General features: G+C 42.8%; 1 protein-coding gene across 1 annotated transcript in view; it reads right to left on the bottom strand.

Annotated features, from left to right (window-relative positions):
* The window catches only part of CCBE1 (collagen and calcium binding EGF domains 1), a 92,682-nt gene extending 71,367 nt beyond the window's left edge, over positions 1-21,315 (bottom strand). Inside the window, exons 1-2 of the mRNA XM_032206077.1 lie at positions 21,208-21,315; positions 21,028-21,108 (exon numbers count right to left, since the gene is read on the bottom strand). Coding sequence (XP_032061968.1) covers positions 21,028-21,108; positions 21,208-21,308 — 182 coding nt within the window. The 5' untranslated portion in view covers positions 21,309-21,315. The remainder of the gene's footprint in view (positions 1-21,027; positions 21,109-21,207) is intronic.
* Between the last annotated feature and the right edge of the window lie 2,033 nt (positions 21,316-23,348).

Genomic DNA, 23,348 nt, shown 5'->3' on the forward strand with positions numbered 1-23,348 from the left:
CACTCTAAGTCCAAGGACATTGGCTTCAAAATGTGCTTATTACAAAAGTAACAACCAAAAAAAACCAACCCAGTCTTTTCAATCAATGACTCATAAATCTTACTACTGGGCTGATAAATATTGTCAAGGTTAACCAAATAAGTCAGTCAAATATAAGTCAACAATATGGATTTTTTTTTCTGACAATTTTAAAGGAAACAGCATCAGTACTGAGGCAGAAAACTGAAAGTTTGCTGGGTCTGCAGTGCAACAGCCCACACTCCCTTCACGTGAACCAACATCCATCCATCCATCCACATCAACGGCACCCCCTCTGACAGCTGGATGACATTTATTGTGAAAAAGGCCTCTCAAATATAATAAAAAAGAAATTAAAAACATCAGCTGAGTTTTGGGCAAAACAAACAAACAAACAACCACCACCCAACAAATGAATGAATGCCATAGGAGCGTCTAGAAGTCTTTCACATGGACTAGCCTATGAGCTGGTAAAAACTCATCTAGATCTATGGAAAGAACAAACAAGCTTATTTTTATTTCATTTAAACCAATTAGCAATAGAGTGATCTCTCTCCTCTCCCTTCCCCAAATCCTGCAGTCATTGGGAATTTACTAAAATGCACCTAGTGTCTACTTAGAGCACAGGTTTACTGTGCTGATGTCATTTAACAATGTGCACTGAGACCACATTAAAAACAAGTGGAACAGCCTAAAGCACAATAAAATTATGACTTTTTCCTCCTTTTCTTAAAAATGACAGCAAGCTTATAGCTGTCACAGCTTAAAATACCATTTCACACTTCCCTGTAACCCGTGTAAATTATGGTTATCAAGGAATGTCATATTCTATGTCATATGCTTCCCAATATTCATCTTACATTTGGATTTCTCATTTCAGTTGACAGATATGAGAGATCATATATAGCCTGTAAACACCCTACTTCTGATACCTCTCAAGAGATTTGAGACAATTCGTGTTCTTACAATCTTTCCCATCATATCGGTTAATTCAGACTTTTCTGAAGAAGTTAATGTTTCTTGAGATCTCCACCCATTTTTTGCTAGATTGTACCCCCCCACTCTGGAGATCTGAGCCAAAATAACAGCATGAGGTTTTGTTATTGGCTTTAGGACTGGAACTATGTTTTCAGATCCCGAAGACACAATAACTGCTCTTAACCTATAACAAATAATTATAACAAAGAGATTTGGTTTATTTCTAACTTTCTTTGGTACGTGTCATATTCATAAATGGAATATGAGTATTTCCTTTTGTATTGGGAAACAGAATGGAAGGTGGGGAAAAGAAGGCAGGGGAAAGGGGAAGATTGGAGGGTCAGATAGGATGCAACCTTGGAAAGTTTTTTGGGCCACTTGATCCATCTGAAAAGGTGGCCTGTCTCCCTGGTGGTACCGAGCACATCATCTGCTGCTGACTTGCATTCCCACAAGCTGTGAGATAGCCCTACTACAGCTCAGGCATTTACAGCACAGAGCTTAGGCATGGGATTGGATTTAGTCCAGCATCACAGTTCGGAACACACTGACACACAGAAAGTAACTTCATCATGTCAGCATCCTTGCTTTTTGGAAAAATAAGCATGCAGACCAAAAAAAAATCTGCAAAAGATAAAGTTCACTAGTTTACCTTCCTTTAAAATCACAGAATCCCAGAATGGTTTGAGTTGGAATGGACCTTAAAGACCATCTAATTCCAACCCCCTGCCATGGGCAGGGACACCTCCCACCAGCCCAGGCTGCCCAAAGCCCCATGCAGCCTGGCCTTGAGCACTGCCAGGGATGGGGCAGCCACAGCTCCTCTGGGCAGCCTGGGACAGGGCCTCACCACCCCTCACAGTAAAGAATTTCTTACAAATACCTAATCTAAATCCCCCTTCTTATAGTTTAAAGCCATTCTCCCTTGTCCTATCACCCCACCCCAACAAAGAGTCCCTCCCCAGCTGTCCTGTAGCCCCCTTTAGGCACAGGCAGGCCACTGTAAGGTGTCCCCAGAGCCTTCTCTCCTCCAGGCTGAACATCCCCAGCTCCCTCAGCCTGTCCCCACAGCAGAGGTGCTCCAGCCCTCTGGGCATCCTCATGGCCTCTGGATCTGCTCCAACAGCTCCGTGTCCTTCTTGTGCTGGGGGCCCCAGAGCTGGGTGCAGGGCTACAGGTGGGGTCTCACGAGAGCAGAGCAGAGGGGGACAATCTCTTCCCTGCCCTGCTGCCCACACTGTGTTGGCACAGCCCAGGACACGGCTGGCTTGCTGGGCTGCAAGTGCACATTGGCAGCTTATGCCCAGCTTCTCATCAACCAACACCCCCAAGTCCTTTTTCTTGGATCTGCTCTCAATGCATTCTCCTTCCAGCCTGTATTTGTGCTTAGGATTGCCCTGACCCAAGTGCAAAACCTTGCCCTTGGCCTTGTTGAACCTCACGAGGTTCTCACCAGCCCAGGTCCCTCTGGATGGCCCCTTCCCTCCAGTGTGCCAACACCACCACTCAGCTTGGTGGCATTGGCAAACATTCTGAGGGTGCACTTGATCCCACTGTCCATGTCACGGACAAACATGTTAAACAGCTCTGGTCCCAGTACCTGCTCTGAGTGTCCCTGAGGAACACCATTCATCACCGGTTTCCACTTGGACATCAAGCCATTGACTGCTACTATTTCAGTCCGACCATCCAGCCAATTCCTTACCCAGAGTATCATCTTTCCAATCTGGAGGCAAGGATGTCTTCTGGTACAGTGTCAAATGTTTGATCTAGCTCATTTTACTTTCAAGCACTACATTTGTCAGGTTGTAAAATTGACGCAGAGTATTACATTTCACTTACCAGTTCCACGAGGATCTGGAAAAAGTCATTGGTACTTTTTGCTTGTATATTTTTCATTCTATTTGTTTATATATAAAAAAATTACAGAGCAGTCCCCATGCAGCACATGGCCAAGTATCCATGTGACTGCGTTACTCTAAAATTATCTGTCAGTACCTCTGAGCCCTCCTCACAGTTAGTTACCACTCACCAACTCCTGTGGGTGGCTATTTCTAAAGAGCTGTTAGTGACCATATCTAGCACTAAATGTGTCAGTAACTCAAATATTTGGCAAGCTTGGACTTCTCTCTGTCAAGTGATCAGAATGCCTTTGGGGATGATCTGCCACTGTGAGTCTGGTGACTCACAATTGAGCTGTCCTTCATTCATGTCCCAAGGACTTCAAAAAAAAAAAAAAAAAAAAAGAAGGTGGAATCTTACTCCAAACTTCTGATATTTTATATAATGACCCTTAAATACAGAAGGTCAGGAGAAAGCAACTATAAAATTTGGGCTGGCAGTTAAGTGAGTGGCAGGGACATGTCTGCCTTGACTTCATCCTGTAAATCCTCATTGTATAGTAAGGTCCTACTCAGAGTAAAAGTCATCACAATTGAGCAATTTCTACACACAGTGGAAAGTACAGTCATAGCCTCTCTCTCTGGCCATTGAATCATTTCAAACTTGCTGCAAGTTTTTTTTTTTTTTTTTTTTTCCCCCAAAGACTCTTATTCTTCCTGGCTGAGAAATACATGGAGAAGTTCCACCAAGAAGAGACCTCCTTGTCATAGTGCTAATTGTCCTTTCAGGATCCCTGTTTACAGTAGTATAGAAAGGATGTATTTTGTCTTCGTGCACTCCTATGCAAACCCCGGGTCTGACCTTGCAGCCTCTGGAACAGAGTCACGTCTGTTCGGGAGATGATATCACTCATGTTGCTCCTGTATCAGCTTTCTGCTGGCATTGGTTCAGCTCTTCCTATAAGCAACAATCTCCCTTTCCTCAGCCCTCAGCTCATTTGAACCTTTTATTGGTATAACTGCTGTTTTCTCAGTTATTCCAGCTTTAAGGGTCGCTGGAGAGTCAACCTCCAGGTCAGCTCCTTGCCCTGTTACTATTCAGAAACAAGCATCTGTGAAAGTCACCTAAACTCACAGAACAAGACAACCCAACTCTTCACCCTCCTAATAAAAGAAAACAAAGCCAAAGTATCCCAACCTGTAAACCATCAGCCTCTAGACTGGATTTGAGCAGGAAGCATGCAGACAAAATCTTCTCTTTTTTATATGTGTCTCGAGCCATCTAATCCCAGAACTGCCACTTTGAACAACTTAATAAAGAACAAACTTTCTGTTCTTTGAACAACACCATGGGCTATTCCTCACAATTGTATCCCTGGAGATACTATAAGATTGATGCTCAGATCTGTGGATCAGGTACTGAGAAAAACACACTCAAACATCTCTGTCCACTCTCAAAAAAGAATGCAATAAAATACCATTAAAAATCTATTATTTCAAGAATTCCTGCACACTGGTAACATCAGGGCTGTAATTCTCTTTCAGCTTTTAGATCATGCTGTACAAAAGACTTACCATGATTTAGGTACATGTAAGAGACTCTAACATTAAATAAATAAATAAATAAAAATTATCCTACTAGGATTCAGAAGGAAAAGTCAACACTGAGGGCCAGACAAAGCATGCTCTGCTCCAAGCTTGTATGAATATGTTCCTTGAGAAAATATGTTCCTTGAGATATGTTCCTTGGGATATGTTCCTTAGGATACGTTCCTTGAGAAAACCTTCCATTTAAACACAATTCTGCTTAATGGCAAATATTTTCTATATTTCCTTGTTTTGTTTGTTTCCAGGGTATTTGTTCCATGTTAACAATGACGTGGGGGACAATCAAAAAGAGACGGCACCATCACAGGATGTTGAGCACAGCCATGGAAGTCATTCAGACAAGAGATAAGATTTCCCACGTTCACCGCTTTCAATAACAAAGCTGAAAGCCCAGCCAGAGCACCAGAGAGGAAGAAGCACCCGATACTGAGGCACCAGGCCATGATTTGTGAGACTGATGATTTCAAGCCTGCAGAACTCAGCCATAAAATCACATGCACTAGGGCAAGGCATAGAGCTGGTGTCTTTAACAGCCTGATTGTCACAACCCCAAATACTTCCAGGTACCTCATAAGCACAACCACAGCCTGGGGATGGCTGGCTTGTTTGAGATGAGGGTGGCACTAGTGCTGCCCACGTGAGCTAGGAATCAACTTAGCCAACTAGACACCTAGATGCGTAGCGCACACAAGGAAGAAAATTACTCTGCACACATTTCTGCAAGCTAGGAAGAATCTGACCTATGCAGTAGGGAAGAGAACTTCTCCAAGGTAGGTGCTTACATACCGATGCTTGCAAGAACCCATGACAATGCCCAGACATCCCAGAGCAAATCAGTTCCAAATCCAGAAGCCGTATTTCCACATTACAATCCATCTTTTGCGACCAATGTCCTAAAGCTTGGTACTTCGTATCAGGAAAATAGCTGTACAACTTCTAAGTAGGACTGACTCATACCTTTCCACAAGGGACACCACTTCTTTCCACCTAGGAACCACTTCCCTCTTCCCATCAGATAGGTTCTCCATGCCCTGTAAACCTTGGCAGCCCTCCTCCTCACTGGTCCCAGGTCACTCCTCATTTTTGAAAGCAAACGACCAGGCTGTTCCAGTTGAGGTCTCACCACAGATTTGCACAGTAGTAGTAATGTTTCCCTGGACACACTGCAGCACCACTCTTGCCTGTCTCATTTCCAGTTCCTGTTTTTCCCATAGCCAGACCTTTGCCAGCTGATGAGCCTCTCACTTCCAGCGTCATCTCCTGACAGAGAGAATTGCCCCATTAATCCCACTGTTCCAGACAGATCTGCCTTACCTCTTTAAATAATACACGGAACAACAAAGGGTTTTGATAATCCCTGCCGGAGATCAATTCCTGCCAAGTTTTGACCACTGTTTATTTTCTCTCATTCCTAAACATCTAAGTACCAAAGGCAATGATCCACCAAGCAAGAGTGTTAGAAAAGCAGAAACATTCCAGTGACTGCATCTATTCCTGCTGGGAAATACTGGAGAAAGTCTGACTGAGGTGACATTTCTAAAGCAGAGGGTTTTTGCACTCCCCTTTGGCTTTTCTCAAATGATGGAAAAAGGGGGCATTTCTCAGCACCTCCTTATGGTGTTTGATTCCTCAGGGGAAAGCTCACCTCGGTTTCTTTCTAAATTCTAGGAAAAAATCCAGAGATTTCAGTGACATAGCTTTTCCCTTATTTATTCCAGTTAATGGGCTGTGTAGGCTCTTCACCACCATGCTCTGGCAGTTCGGATATTTCAGGAAGACTCATTCTGCACCTCTGCACTTCCAACTCTGCTTGTCCCGGTGTGAAAACTAATCCTGTATGGCTGGGGTTTCCATAGCCCTTTACCAGCTGCTACATTTCCTGGCAGAATATTTCAAAAAAAAAAAAAAAAATCTATGCATCTTTACATATGCAATCAGACCCATCTCCCCGCTTTTCTCTCTAGGCTGATCAGATTGCGTCACGTCACACGACACAGTGTGAAGGTCTACAGGGAGAACAGCGTGAGCTTGCCATGGGATACTGCTGATGGCTGCTTCTCCCCTCTGGACATATCCAATTCCTGCTTTGACAGACCTAGACGTGCTCTCCAGTCTCCTGATCAGGATGAAGTTTTTCCCACCTCTACACTTAACTTGCAGCCCTATTTAACAAAGTTAAAATACTTGCAAGCAAATGAAGAAAATCTTCAAGGCAACTTTGCAGTCGTCTGTACACAAATGTGTGAGGGCTAAAGTCACACATCTAGGAAGGAAAAATGCGGACCCTTGGTCAAAACTACTGGTGAGATGCTTTGATAACTAATAAAGGAAAAGGAAGTGCAGGCTCTGTCTTCATGTTTGGAAATAGCATACATGACTCTAAATTTAAGCATCTTCTCTGGTCTCAATAGTTTGAGGATGTTGATAAATGAAGGAGGATGCAGAATAACAGAGAGGCTGACCTGAAGGTGAGGGAATATAGAGGATCAGCCTAGCTGGCTTGTCAAAGTCTTGACCATATTCTAAAATGAGATTTGTGATTTTTTTTTCTCATGTAAGTTACACAGTGCTACCACATATGGGAATTACTCAATCCTTACCAGTCCTATATTCCATAGGGCCCTATCCTTCATACATCCATTCCAGATCTTGAAGACACAGGGCTATAAATATGAAGGGCTGCTTGCAGTTTCCAGTGAAGACACAACAGTCCACTGTGGATTTCCAAGATTTTATAAAATTGCACATCTTATATTTATTTATAAGCAGCCCAGAACTGCTGACTATTCAAACAAGTTATGTGAGAATCTAGCTGTTTTTTGTTAAAAACAATAACAATATGTTACTCACGACCAAAAATTAAACAAAAATCTATGGTGAGACGGAAAAGTGCTAAAAAACCAGAACCTAATTGTTCATATGCAACAACTGCTGAGTTAGACAATTCCTTGTAAAACACAATCATATTACTTCATCCTGAAGGGAACTGGGAGCCACTGCACAAAAGATGAATACCAGGCTAAATCCCATTTTCACCATTACTTAAAGCAACATAAATCTGGAGAAGCTCAACCAAAGACAATGGAGCTACATCCAATCTGCACGGGTGCTGCAAAACAGATTTTGATCCTGGCTAACTTGTCTTTTCACAGGCAGTAGAAAACAAACAAGAAGCATTCTTGCTGTCTTGGATAAGACTGATTTGTTTAGCACTTGTGTGTATGTACTGTCATATCTCAACCCAACTGTCTTCCCAGCGAATCCATGCTTTACCATTATAGATATATAAGGCATTGTTAGGATATTTTTAACTTTTTAGCAGTTGTTATTCTAAGCTTATTCAAAATTTTCTTTTGTTATGACTTTCAGCTACATGCTGTAAAATGAAAAACAAAGGGTTCTATGGCTAGTACTCTAAACACCTTACAAAGGGAGTGACTGACCATCCAGCTGTAGCCTATGAACTACCTCAGAGCATTTAACAGAACAGTACATTGTGAAAAATTTACTTTATTAAGAAATACATTTAAAAAATGATTTTGAAAACTAAAGAAATAAAGGTTTGCTATAAATGATACAAACAAAAACCAGTAGCTTTCTGTGTCCCTCTAAGTTTTTTAAAGATAATGCATTTAGTCTGATTTAGCCTAGCAAATAAGCTACTGTCCTTTATGTGTCTTGTTTTTACAGTTGCTACCAAGCAATAGTAACAATAATTAAAAATCAGGAAAAAAAATGCATTTAATTGTAAGACTCATGCTTCAGGAACAACAGGTGCCAAAGAAGTCATTCTCTCCAAGAGGCCAACAGTTACACTTCATAAAGATATCACAAAAGGTTTCAGGGAGATCTGAATGCCTTCCAGTTATAGTGTAAAAGGTACAAATGCATCCTCAAAGAAAATTAACTTTATTTTGTCTTCAGTAATAAGGATGAACTTGAAATTATTTAATGCCTTCAGTTTAGACATTTTTTAAACAACAACAACAAAATAGTTTCTAACAGAATATAGCATCTAATTCTGTATTTATCAAGAACCTGCTCCTCCAAAGAAGCCTTCCTCATAAACAGACACTACAATGGCTTTTCCTTTAGTTATTGAGATCCAGCTGCAGAGAACTCATTTGACACTTGCCTGTTTGTTCAAGACTCAAATATTAGAAATCTCTGATTCTGTCTGTCATAATTAACAGGCAGCTTGGGATTATTTAAGAGCATTCATGGTCCAGGTCTTCCCCACAGCAGCCCTGTTTAGTTAAGAAGGCAACACAGGGTTGGAAACATTTGATTAGGACCATTCCTGAAACTTGTGTTCTTCAGCATGTCCCGCAAACACAAATCCTGTGTCTCCAGAGAGAGACACTACACGGGCTTTTCCAGCTGTTTGACCCTGCTTTGCAGCATTTTTTATTTTTTTTTTTCACATGCATCCCATTGTAACAGACAGGATATTGAATCTTTTGAAACAGATTCAATTTTCTGTAATTTTTCATCTTCTTGGCCATCATATTTCCAAGAACAAAGGTCAAGATGGCATTTAATGAAAGGATTACTATGTTTATTTTGATTCATTCTTCTAAAAAATAAGTACTACAAAGCAAAGCACCAACTGGACAATGTGGAATGTAGCCAGGGTCTTCAGTGCTAAGATGCAATTAGGAGGATCTGAACACAGGAAAACTTCCTCTCTATTTCTGTCCTGAAGATATATTTGTCCTGCATTAACTCTTTGTCAATTCCTTTAGGAAAATTCCTTGGAACACTTTTCTTTTCATTGGAACAATTTATAACTGTAATGGCTCTAAGGTCAATGGAAATGTTTGAAGTCTCTTTGCCCCGGTACTCAAAAATATCCAGCAGACCATATTTGCAAACTAGAATGTGTAAATAAATATATGTGTAAGTTAGCCATCCTGCTACTGACTACTTGTTTTCTCCTGCTCTTTTCACTCCGCCACAGCTATTTTCGCTGGAGATGTTCCAGTGATGTACCATTAACTTATTCCCACTGTGGAAATACTCGGGATATTTTTGCAACATAAGAAAACATCACAAAAATCTAATTTGTCTCTCAGTGGATATGAAAAAATACACTTAAAAGGGACTTTTTTTTTTCTTTCTTATCTCAAACAGTAGCATTTTGTTGAACTGGAATGACAAAATCATCCTAAGCAAACAAAGACCAGAGAGTTATTTGAAGATTCAGTTTACAGTGACCTTCTTTGCTGTACCAGGAACGCTACATCTTAGGGGTAAATTACCAAGTGTTTTTTTTTTTTTTTTTTTTTTTTTTCCTGCAACACATAAATTATTTTTTTTCCTTCATTTTATAGCTGGAGAAATAGCCAACACTGAAACCGCAGAGTAAAGCTTAGTGGACAACTGAAGGCAGACTTTGGCATGACGTGGCTCATTGAAGAGCATGGAAACGTAGCCCAGGATCCAGGAGTATAGCTCAGCTGCTGGCAAGACCATCCTAAGGTTAAAAAACCTTGCCTCCCAGGGCCACACTGCCTTCCACTGATGTAAATCTGGAGGGGTGTGGAAAAGGCCCCTTCCAGGCACGTTCAGCAAAACCGCTACTCAACAGCGGGTCAGTGTGAGGACAAGAAACAGCACAAACAAGAACCCGTCCAATAAACTCAGCTTGGAAAGTCAAGCAGAAGACTTGCTTCTCTGGTGAGATGCATTTGATTTGCTTTAACAACTTTTTGTTCTCTTTTCATGGAAAGGTAACAAGAATTATGAAGTGGAATTCCAAAACTGATGCTATCTGGCATGAGCCCAGTGAAGTCTGTAGAGCTATGTATATGCAACCCCCTGCAATACTGTTCATACAGCACTGTTAGTACCCACTCAGGGGACCAAAAGAGGGATCCATTGACACAGGTTTGGCTTCCAAGAATAATCGAGAAGTGACTAGCCCTGCAAATACATTTTACATGTATTCATGAATGCCAAGTAGATTTCATGAGATCCTGGGCCAGCTTGAAACTTTTCTGCGGGAAAAGAAGCTGATTCAAGATCAGATGCAAGGAGAAGGTTTGAATGCACATTGAATCTATTTTGAACCTACAAGAGTGGCCAGGAGTGCAGTTCTGTATAAACAGGAAAAAACAAACAAACAAACAAACAAACAAAACACAACTTTTGTGAAAAAAACTCTTCACTAAAGCTGTACCAATGAAACTCTTGCTTCTCTACAAGAAGTTTCAAAAATAAGAGGAAAGAGGACATGTTAATTTGGTCTAAAGGATAACTCTTCCCCTCTCTCCCCACTAATTGTATACAGTGAATGCTGGCTGAACCTGAACTCCTGAAGCAGACTCTTACAAGACTGATAGACTGAAATGGTCTGAAATCTTGGAAGGGTCAGGTTGTCCTCTCTTTGCTCTCTCATCCCTGCCTTAATAGCTTTGGTCTGGGAGAAAGGAATGGGGGAAACTGAAGGGTGAGCGGGACCAGGGAAACACATTCAGGAGTAACATTTTAATAACTTCTCTTTTTCTGTTACTGAAGCTGGAAGGCAAGTAGGACAAGGTAGAATAAAAACATATCCCACATTCTCCGTTATTAAAAAAGCACAAAGTGGCATGTGGTTATTTTAAAAGTGGAAAAGCTTAAAGCGAGAAATTTTCTGTGAAAATTCCAGAAAATAAAAAACAACATTTTCTATAAGCCCCTTCATTTCTCAATTTTGAGATTTAAAGGAGTTTCACCAACTGTTCTGTAGATACACATTTTAAGAAGTGGATAGGCTGGTGCCAGTCTCTCCTCCCCCGGAACTGATAACAGGACTTGCAGGAACAGCATAAAACTGCACCAAGGGAGGTTCACACTAAATACATGGAAATTTTTCTTTAAAAAAAAATAAAAAATCTTTTTTTATTTTTCTTTTCTTTCTTGGGTGGTCGACCACTGGAGCAGGCCTCCTAGAGAGGTGGTAGATGCCTCATGCCTGTCAGTGTTCAAGTGATGTTTGAACAATGCCCTCAAGTAACTGCTTAAACATTTGGCTAGCCCTGAAGAGGTCAGGTAATGTGACTTAATGATCTTGGAAGGTTTCTTCCAACCAAACTATTTTATTATATTTTACAGACTCCAGGGAGTAAAACATCCTGTGGAGGAGACAGTTTCTTCAGGAACGTAAAAATAACAACCAAAGCCTAATGAGCTTTTTATCCAAATATATTATATGTCAAAACAACAACGTTTCTCTATCTGCCTAAGCAAATATACTATTTTCCATAAAACCAGCACATTATGTAATATACCAAGTCAACATCTGAGGCACCACAGAAGTCACAATCTGAGACAACACTTACCCGTAGACTGTCTGGGCTGTTGTGTAGACGACCAGCCTCACCATGACTGAAATCGTCATGCTACGGATTCCCAAGTGGACAGAGACCAGCCCAGACTACAAGCATGCAAGGCTGCTGCTGTTCCTTGCTCTTGCCTTAGGAAGCTGCAGTTAAAAGGATTTGTCTATTCCCAGCTGGATCAAGAGTTCACCAAAAGTAGCTCCAGTGACCCCTGGTTCTTCAAGTCTCTCTCTCACCCTTCACTTCTGAACCACTAACATCTACCAAAGACCCTCAACCCCATTTTCACCCGTTTTTTCTCTTCCTACAGATGCTTTTAGAAAGATTAAATAATTTTTCCCTTTGGCTATTTTTGTTTGAATTATAACTCATTTCAGCTTTCAAAGGCAATAATCTTTAAGCTAAGGGTTTTGTCAGAATTCCAAAGAGCAATGTTTAGGAAACAACACTGCTTTTTGATGCAGCTATAATAATATACAACACAATGAAAATTGTGTATGATAATAGCATCTTGTTGAATAGGCAAGATGTCAGATTTACAACATATTAAATGTGTTGAATGTGATCATAAAGATATTAACATTCCACTGAGACATCAGAGCTCCAGGCAGGAAGTTATTTACAATGAAATAATGCATCCAATTTGCTCTTTTACAAAAATAATACCGAGCATACTTTTTTTGTGTGTGTTTTCACAAATTTCTAAGTTGTCAGCATTTACCCGTTGCTCGTAAAATATTATTGTAATAGTTTGTGTACTCCTTCAGTCATTTTGCAAGCTTCACCATCTGACTTTTGGACTTTGGCATTTTGGTACAGAGAATTAGCTGTCAACTTGCCCCCTCGAGGGAGGGTAATGAGTCTACCAAGCCAACATGACAACTGCTGTTTTATATTGGAAGCTATGCAACACCAGTTTCTCCATAGAAAGACTTTTGTTCTTTATACACTTGCTAGCCCAGATGAATATTGTCCTCTACTTCTCCAAACTCTCTCTACTCTAACTTACCCTTGTCTTATAATAAGCCTATTCATTCTCCAAGCACAATCCCTTTAAATATTCAGATTATAGCTTTGATTTTTTTCTTGTGTACGCACTGCCTTAGCACCCAGCCCATTTGAAAAGAAAGGAAGAAAAACTGTTTGATGTGTGCTTACTGCTGAATGGTTGCTTGTATCAATACACTGAATATAGGCACTGTGCATTTCACCTTATTTAAATTCCAGTGCAGGTTATCAATCAAAATGGATGTGGTTAGATCTTAAGTTTATCAACAACAACAAAAACACACAGAAGTACGTGCTTGCAATAGCTGGGTGTAAGCTAAATGTTTTATGGACTCGTACCTCATTGTTTGAACCAGGATCAACAACAAAATCAACACAGCGTGGTGGAAAACACTCTTTAAGCAAGAAGGATTTTCCAAATGCAATTAAACTCTAGGACTACTGTCTGCAACTGAAATTGTTTTTCTCTTCAATTGTTAAACAGAGCAACCCTCAAGGAGATCCAAACGAATTGCTTTTTTTTTTTTTTCCTAAGCCAAAAAGAAACTGAGTCAGCACTGTATGGATTCAGCTCTCCATTGTTTGTGCATATAATTGGAACATGAAAGAAAAGGCAAACTATACCAGCAGAATGACATTTGCTACTGTTGGTTTACAAAAGAAGCCAACAACAGTCTGAAAACTGAAACTGAGCAATAGAAAAAAAAATCCGGTCAGAATTTGAGGGGAGGTTTTTTACTCTAAATCAAATGTCAGCTCTGTTTACTTGGATGCTCAAGTCTCTGCCTCTTAGTAAGTTTGAATTTTAAAGACAGGAGCACTGTAGTGACACATGGGGGTCTCTAAGAGACATAAGCAATGCAAGCCAAGGGTACCAGCACAGATCTTCTCTCTGTCCATGACAAACCAAGCCCACTGCAATCCCTCCGACCCCAGCAGCTCCAGCTGGCGTGGCAGCGATACTGAACACTCAGCAATGATTCACACAAGAGAAAAGTCATCTTAGGACTCATGGCACTAAGGCTGAGAGAAAAATAAAAGAACAAACTCAAGGATAGGATAATTCAGCACATTATCAACAAAAAGAAAGAAAGAAATTAAGAATACATATATCACATATTCCCCAAACTACCACTATCTGAAATGAGATACATCCCAGGTAAATATCCCTGCACATCAGCCGTACGCACCACGTAAGGTATCTTGCACACATCTGCTTTGCATGATCTGGTTGCACAGCAACTGCTGTCCCAAACATGCAATGACACAAAAACAGGCAGGCGTTGTTAAAAGTCCCCAAAAACTGTCCCCTGAATGCTCCTCCTATGGGGCAGTGACTTTTCCAGCAGCATATGGGCTGTTCTCTCTCATCTGGGATGTCTAAAAAGCTTTATCTATTTCACTGAGTGTAGTTTAAATATTTCACATCCAACTACTTCTTTAAGCACCTGCCTGCATTGTGCTCCTCCTGCTGTCCCACAGACCTGCACACCACAAGAGAGGATGGAGATTTCCTAAACCAAGGAAAGAAAGAGGAGAAGAGGCAGTTGAGGGATGAGGGAGCAGCTCCTGTAGCTTAGCTCCAAGCCCAGTCAGGAGAACAGGCATTTCCCCAGGGTGCGTGAGTGTGGTTTTGTTTGTTTTTAGCTGATGCTTTGTTTGTCTGGGTTCTGCTTAAGCAGATGGAGTCTGGAAGTGTTTAAATTATACGTCTTTGAGAAGTGATTACCTCCCTTCTATCTCACACATACATGTCGCACAAGCTACCAGCAAGCTAGAATTTCTCTTTTTGGTGTCTTTACCCATTTTTCTTTCTATCTGTTCCTGTTTCCCCCCCCCCCCTTTCTTCTTCTTGTTGTTTCATATCTTTCTCCTCCCATCCCTCCCTCTTCTGCCTCATCTCTTCTGACCATGACCAGTGCAGAACGATCCAGCTCGAGGGGTCTCTGCCTCAGTGGGAGCAGTAATACCAGTATTAACTACGTCCTGCTGCTAGCAAGAGTGGCTGCAATCACGCCTGTAAGGACAAAGCAGCCTGACCTTAGGGAGCGCATACAATACTCAGGATAATTACAAAAGTCATATTCCCTTTGGCGGCTGATTTTTATTACATATTTTGTATCAACCACGGGAGGCCCTGGGGCTACAATTCTGTTCGTCTGGAGCCTCTGTGCTAGACGCCATGCCCAGGAAAGTCGGTTCTTGTTTAACCCTATACTCCGTGGATGCAAACCATAATGCGATGCACCTGGATTTCATTATCGATCGAACCACCAAGGAGGGCACTTCAGACACAGCTCTTGGCTCGCCAGTTTTAAAGCTCTCCAAAGTGCTTTGAAGTGAACATGAAAAACTTCCGGACTACACGAGCAGCTAGCTGCCAGACCTCATCCTTTAATTGTAGCACTATCTACCTAAGGGCACCACTCTCAGTAATTAGGTAGTGTTCTGAAGGATCGTTAATTATATTGCCTCATTTGGGAATGAGCTGAATGCGCTGAGGAGACGTCTCCCAGTAAATCCACAGCACCACTGTGTTTTACTGCACGAGGCTTTGCTCCAGCCAGTGACACCCGTACCTGACATCTCAGGTGAGCTGTGATGGAGCACTAGAACAGGCTGCCCAGGGAGGTTGCGGAGTCTCCTTCTCTGGAGATATTTAAGGCCTGTCTGGACGCCTACCTGGGCAGCCTGCTCTAAGGAATCTGCTTTGGCAGGGGGGTTGGATTTGGTGATCTTTCGAGGTCCCTTTCAACCCCTTCAATTCTGTGATTCTGTGAAAGCATTCCTAATCTCATAAAAATTCAGGAATAATAAAGATCTTTAGCTGTAGGACCTAGGACAGCCCACAGGTAGGGGTATATCCGTGGTGCTACGCTTATCCAGCAGATACTCACAGCATTCCTCAGTACCTGAGAGCAGCCCTTTTTCCTTGGCACTCGCAGACAAGGGAATCAAAGCAAACCAAAGACTGACTGCATTCACAACTGTGATGCCTCAACCTGCTACTTTCTGTGCAACAGTGAGAAAAAAATTATGGGGGAGCTGAGACAGATGCCTTACCATCATAGTAGCATATGCTGTTTTGCAAGGAAGCAACGTACCAAAGCTGAATTTTATTTATTCCTATGAACACCAGTCTACATCTGATAGCAATTTACAGTAAGACTGTTTTACATATATAAAAAAGCAAAAACTTGTGACCTCAGAGAATACTTGTACTTGTTGCATCTCTTCCCAAACAGCGTGCTAGCCAGCTGGCCCAGAGCAAGTACAGGTGAGGCAGAGCACAGCACACCTGGCAAGGATGTGCCACATCGCAGAGCTGCCGAGCAGCTTGGTTCATCACGATGGTCTGATACAGAGCTCAAAGCTCTGTACCTGCACATCATGGGCTGCTTCATAGGACAAAGAGATTGATAAAATAAATTCTGACACTCCTCATTTTCAATCCAACCCCCAAGTAACACAGCTGCAGCTCCTCTCAGCAGCACTAGCAGGATGCATTGGCACGTTTCAGATGCTGCGATGCTGCCCTGAGTGACGTGCAGACTTAGCGGCTCATGGCACTTCACCACTGAACTACGTGCGAAAGAAGAATTCTTAGTTTATGGAAACATAAGGAAACTCTTTTGGCAGCTGTGGAATTACAGCTGTTGTATATGTTTGCTTTTCTAAAACAAAAACAAAATTCAAAATCTTATCCGCTCTTAAATTTTCAGCAAAATTCTGCCATGGAGTGCACTACCCTGAAAGATAACCAGAGACTAAGCAGCACAGTGCTCTAATCAGACAAATTTATTGTTTACAATATTATACTGTAAAGTTAATCAGGGCTCTTTCAAATCTATTAAAACTAAAATGATCAGCAAAGCTTCAGAGAGGAAACAACAGCAGCAATAAGAAACATCTAAAAAGGAAAGGAAGGAGATAAGATGACAAAATGTCATCCTTGTTTACTACAGCTTAAAGCTTCAAAATCATATACTGCATTTCTCTTTTTCCTGTTGGGAAGCTCTGCAGCATGCTCACCGAGTATCTGGGAACAAGGAATTGCATACGGTCCCCAAGGGCATATTAGTGAAAGTGCTGCTCTTTGTGAAACAGCTACACTCAACTTACTTGCAATTACTTTTATCTTATAAGAATGTGCAAAATGATACAGTCTATAAAAATAGTAGGCTGCACCAGCAATATCAGCATTCTAGAGAGTAAAAAGAAATGCTTTTCAAGGCATGTGATCTCTGGTTAGTATCAGAATTAAGTAGGGCATAAGAATACATGTATTCTCTTCTGCAGTATGATTGATTTTTTTTTTCTGTTTTGTTATGAAGCATAGAACTATCTTTCATTGCAAAATTTACAATCTGAAACATAGGGAGGGCCTCTGTAAAATACTTTCAGCTACTAATTATCAGGTGAAGAAGCTGACAGCTTTCACAGAAACATGTTTATCCTGTTTAAAAAAAAGGCTTACTCTAAACCACTGACAACCTCCTACTCCCTGCTGGTCCTGCAGAAGGATGGCCTCAGTCACTATGTGCAGAACAGGATCATACTCAGCAACCTGGGGAACCTGCATCCTTCACTTTTAGCAACAGATGCACAAAATAGAGAGAGCTCATCACGACTGCAGAGCAAAATGGATAAATTTTTTCACCAGTCCAATTGTATGTCTTAAAAAATAAATCAGTTTAGTCAATTTGATATGCAAATTGAGCAGGGATTAAGCTAACAGTTTAAACTTACTAAAAGATAAAGCACCTCTGTTGGCCCAAGAAGGCAGTAGCTGAAGTGTTCCTCCAAGATATGCCGATTCAGGTTCAAATTTCCACCTGTCTGATTCAGGGCAAAGACCAGCCAAGCGTACTGGGCACTATCACAATCTGCATAGCACTTTTGTTAAATTGGTCCTTTTTTTTAATCCACAACTTCTGAAAAAGAGCAAAACTATTTATTTCACATAAATTTACAGCAATATTTAAGTGTCTGGCATACAAAGGAATTTACATAGTCTGGTGACACAGATATTCTCATTGTCCCATCTGTTTCATGCTTCAGTCTTCCTACAAGTGGTGACTGACAAATAGCTTCCTACCAGCAAATGTTTCTGCTAAGTCTCGGTATTATCATTCCAAAACATGCTCACTGCTCTCTCCAAATGTAATATTTAGGTTTCCTACTATAGGACAGTTAGCGGGGTGACCAGGCTTTGCTGGTTCTTAAGGAGGAGGCACCTCTAATTAACAAACTGATGAGACTCCTGAACTTGGGATTCTGTGTTGCGAGGAGTACAGGTAGGATGCACAACATGAATTGTCACATGCAGGTGACAGCACGTGGAAGTACTGAAGAAAGCTGCAGCGCCATTCATCTCATTTACCATGCCCGCAGAGTTGTTCAGAAGTTTATCTTCTCCAACTGCCTTTTGCATCTGTTCCTCTGTACTCTTATGAAAATAAATACAGAGAACATCTAAAAAAAATACAAATAAACCCAAGCCAAGGGCCGGACTGCACACATTCAAAAAGGAAAAATACATCTAATTATGTACAAGGTTGCTATGACCACAGGGAAAAATGCCAACGTATTCTCAGTGCTTGGCCCTGATTTTGACTTGGCCCTGCATTTGGATCATTTGTATTCACGAGTAAATCTCGTCAAAGAAATTTTCAAGATTTTTTTTTTTTCATGATGAAACAAAGTTTTTTTTTGTTTGTTTGTTTGTTTGTTTTTTTAATTGAAGTGCTGTGCAAACATGCTGATTTTCTTGAAAAATTCCAACAGGAGAAAAAAAAATTATAAAATTGTGTTGAGTCAAGAACTCATACTTTCAAAAACTACATTTGTTCAGGAATTTTGACATCTGACTTAAAACGTGTTCCTTTTTTACTTAACTACTTGTACAGCAGATCATCAGTAGCAGTGCATGCTGCTGTATGCCTGGTGTGTTATGACACGAACTGAAGTTTGTGTCAATCTGTTTAATCTCTACACAGAAAAAACACTTTGACCTAGAAAGAGATTAGATGTGCATGCCATTTGTAAATAGCTGACATTAAGTATCTCTTTAAACTTTCTCTAACAATTTAATTACTGTATGATGTATAACTATTATCACTGTGAGATGGTGAAAAACAGAGTAGAAAAACAAAAAATGAAATTTGTAAGAATAAATACTAGAGCACCAAAAATCTGAAATCTGAGGTGAAAGTTTCCTAAAGCCAATGCTGAGTTTCTGTCCCAGCTAAAGTTTTTTAACTGTCCACTTTCATGCCCAGATGCCAGAACTGAATCCTAAGGTACCTGGATGTCCTGTGAAATGAAACCCACCTTGGGACAGCACAGGCTTGGTCAACACTTGCATATTTCCTGGCATCTCACTATCAGCTCCAACCTCCCAATATCAATTAATCTAAAATTAAAATAGCCACTGTGCAAAACTGCTCTGCTGCTTTCATTTGGGTGATGCTGCCCTGCTCCCTGCTTCATGAAGGAGCTGACAGTGATGGGGACGGAGCCTTCCTCACCCAATCCTAAGGGCTGGACCCTGGAAACATGTCACTGTGTGGAAATCAAAATATATTTTCTTTTAAGGCAAGTCCTAGTATTCCCAGACATTGATAAACTTTGAAAACATGAACCACAACAACCTCAAGCACAATACAGGGGTCTGCAAACTCTTGTTCACTGTCTGTGCTGATTTGGGATGGTGAATGCTGCTTGGGAGCATGCAGGGGGAGAGCCGGGAAAGGGTCTGCACAAGCAGAGCCCAAAGGTCAGCAGAACCTCAGCAAGGATGAAAGGCATTACAAGCGGGACCTGGCAGCAGGACAGAATCCTGCTTTCTCCACACAGTGACCCACAGCAGCCGGGGGAGCCTGCGAGGTCCTCCTCAGTTCCGCAGAAAGCAGACCTGCTTTGCAGGGGTGGATCTGGGGATACACAGCAGCGAGGATGTGACAGCAGGACGTCCATGCGTGCACTCTACTTTTGCAGCTCCTGCTCCAGCTTTCTCCTTCAGCAGCTCCCCCCTCTCTCAGCACAGCCTCGTCCACCCCAGTGTTACGCTCCCAAATCAGAGAAACGCTGGAGATTCAACCAGGCACTTTTCTTCCCTACAAGACCTAAGTGCTGCCTCTCTCCAAAAAAGGCCACGTGCTGGAGAGCTGCTTACAAGAGGCTTCTACCTCACCTTCACAGGACGGGGAGAAAGCAGACGAGGGAGGCAAGGAAAGAAGGGCTGTAAGGATATAAATGGTGCTGAAAACCAGGCAATGCTGTAACACTTTCCCAGGCGGGTGCATTGGCAAGGCACAACACTGCTGCACCACGCAACTACAGCTCCCAGGTACTTATGCCAAAGATAAAACACTCTGGGAAGAAATGAAAGATCTCTGCAACACTTCTCACAAGCACCAGTGTACCTTATCGCATTTTTGGCTCCCTGGCACACGCACACACACGTGCACAAGCAGCACACAGTCAACTCCACAACACAACCTCTTGGAAGAAGCAGCTTTCGTAGATGAAACGTCTCGTCTGTGTGGATGGGACTAATCAGAGGACATCAGTAAAGGGATACGTGTGTGCTCATGCTTTGTGTATATTTCTCCACAAGCACATCTATACTGTCAAGTGTTCTGGGACATTTATCATCATTAAAATGGTTTTAAAATTCTTCTGAAAACAGATGATGTTTCTCAAATACACGGTTTAAAAAAAAAAAAAAAAAAAAAAGATAGAAAACACACGGCTGGATTCAACTTACTTAATTTGAGCGGCCTCTGACGAAGTCTCCCCCAGAGCTGGTTGCTGAAGCACTGGCTCATTCTGAAGGGCTGATTCATCTATACCTAATGTAAACGTCCCTCCGGCTGGGATGAGCCCAGCTGATTTCACCGATTACCCCATAATCGATGCAGCTCCACCACCCTCCTGGATGTACCTACCCATCCAAGTGATGGAAGCCCCTCTCAGGGACTGAATCAGCCTCTGTCAGGCAGCACAGGGCACCCAGACCCCCTCGCAGCGGTGCCGTTGCGCTGACATTTGCAGCGTGCTCCTAACCCCTTCCCCTCGGGGATGCCACACGTGAGAGGGACACGACTACGGCACCGTTTTCCCAGCGGTGGGCATGCCGAGCTGGGGCAGGGGCGAGGAGAGCAGCTCGCCACCGACACGCGTGTGTCGCCCACGCTCATCCCCGGGGGAGCTCCCACGCGTGTCCCCCGCGGCTCCGCGCTCACCTGAAGCAGGTGGTGAGCTCGCCCGTGGGCTTCAGGCAGGGGTAGCGGGTGGTGGCGATTTTATTCTCGGAGCAAACCTCCCTGCAGGAAGAAAGGAGCACAAAAATTAAAAACAAGACCCGGCGGCGGGCGGCAGGGCGACGAGCAGAGGGAGGGCATCGAGGAGGGGACTTCACCCACCTGTCGCCGTCCTGCGGCTCCTCCCGGTAAGTCCAGGCGTGCCCCAGCGCCAGCAGCAGCAGCAGCCGGAGCGGGGCCAGGCTGCGGGCCGGCCGCCCCATCGGGCCGCCTCTCTCTCCCCTCCGCTCCTCGCCGGCTCTGCCCGCCCCGGCCGGCGGCGGGGCTGCGCCGACCGCCGCTCCTCCCGCCCCGGCGTTGGGCCGCCCCCCGCCGCCGCCAGATGTGCCCGCGGGGAGGGGCCGCGCCCGCCCAGATGTGCCTCCAGATGTGGCCCCCAGGAGGGGCCGGGCCGCGGCAGATGCGCTGGGAGGGGGTCGCACCGACCCCCTGCTCCTTCCCGGCCCCGCGGGTGCGGGGAGCACGGGGAAAGGTGTGGGGCGGTGGGGGCGGCAAAATACAGGGAGGGAAAGTGATGGGAAGGGGAAGGTCCCAGTCCCGGGGGTGGCAGAGTTCGGTGCGCCGGCGGTGATGCTTTCCAGATTGGGCTTTATCTGAAATCTGTCTCCCGAAGGTACGGAGGGGTTCAAAGCATCGCTGCTGTGACGGCTGTTAGTCCCTGTGTACAGCTGCTGCTTCCCTGCCATTCATAAAAAGGAGATGAGCAACGACAAACTTCAATAAAACAGCACATCATCACCTCTGGCCTGTTGTATCATATCCTGCTTTCGTGGTTAAACCGCTGGGAACCAGGGGAGAAAAACCACTAAACAGTGACACCTTTGCAAAGTCTTTGGCCAACGCATTGGCTTTCATCAGCACCTAACTACCTAAAAATATGAAAGGCTATGGGGAAATAAGGGTGTGCGAGTCAGCCTTCCTATCACTTTCACCTGTAGGATAAATAGCCTCATCTAACAGGCAGAATGTACTCACATATTAATATTATTGTTATAAGCCAGACGCATGCAAGTAACAGACTGTAATTGCTGTACTAAGCGGTCACAGAAGTAATAAAGGGGTGTAAGAGGACTTGAGCCACTTGCCTTCTATTTTTGGTTGGGCCACGGGGAGCATTTGAACAAGTCACTTCACCCTCTCCATGCCTCAATTTCCCCTGTCTCTAACAAGAAGGCTGAAATAGTTTATTACTACTATTATTAATAATAATAATGCAGATCCCCACCTATGATTTGGCTACAGTTAAGCTGTTAATCCCGTTGGTACATTGTCCTCAGAAGAGGACAATAAATTAATGGACTCTTATTAGGAAAACTCTGGTGTTTCTCAGAAATTCTCCTGGACTTGTGGAACATCTGCTGTCATTGTGGTCTGCTGTATGCACCGTGAACTGCCAAATACAAGGCATTTATCTGCTGTAAGTGCCACTGAATATTCTTTCTATGTCTGTGCTCAGTTAAGCAAGGGAGCTCTGTATGGCAGATTTCCCCCCACCCCCGGCTTTGTTGTTGCTGTTGATATGATATTTTAAATGTTTACTCTTTCATAGTTCCTTCCTTCTTTTCCTTTATACAAATAATGAGTAAGCAAAGACAGGATTTGCTGTCTTGAAGCCTGCAAGAGCTGCAGGTGTTTTGTACAGGACTAAGTGCTCTGTCTCTCATGCAGATCTCCCAGAATCTCTCCCAGAACCTGTCCAATTCTGAGATAACAGGAGCAAAGCAGGACCCGGGTACTTGCATTCAAGCCCCCATCAGACACCTGCCTCCCCATCATGTTCTTTACCCTCCCTCCCCAATTGGAAAGTATCCAGTGGCAAGGTCTGAAACGGAGAGAGGCTTACACTTCTGTAACCCCTGTAATTTCTGGCTATAGATAACAGAAAATTTAATTTACCACATTCCAGAAGTAGTTACAGTCCCCTCAAAAAGCTCTAATTCTTTACAAAATTGAATCATACAGGAGAACAGTACCAAAACCCTTTGGATGATTTCCAGTCCTGGCCCAAGTGTCGTGACTTTGGAAGAAGTCTGATTTTAAAAGGCTCGCTATATAGGCCTGTGATAGTCATATTTTCAAAGAGTTTCTCCAAAATTTTTAGCATTCAAAGCAGATCGATTCACTATCTGAATTGCTTAACTCCTTTCTCTGTTTTTGCTTTAATGCCTGCCACGCACGTAGCATTGTATAGCACACTGTACTATCTTTTTAATTAAAAATATTATAGCAGCTTACATACACTT

The sequence above is a fragment of the Aythya fuligula genome, chromosome Z (genome assembly GCF_009819795.1).
Source record: "Aythya fuligula isolate bAytFul2 chromosome Z, bAytFul2.pri, whole genome shotgun sequence".
Lineage (NCBI taxonomy): Eukaryota > Metazoa > Chordata > Aves > Anseriformes > Anatidae > Aythya > Aythya fuligula.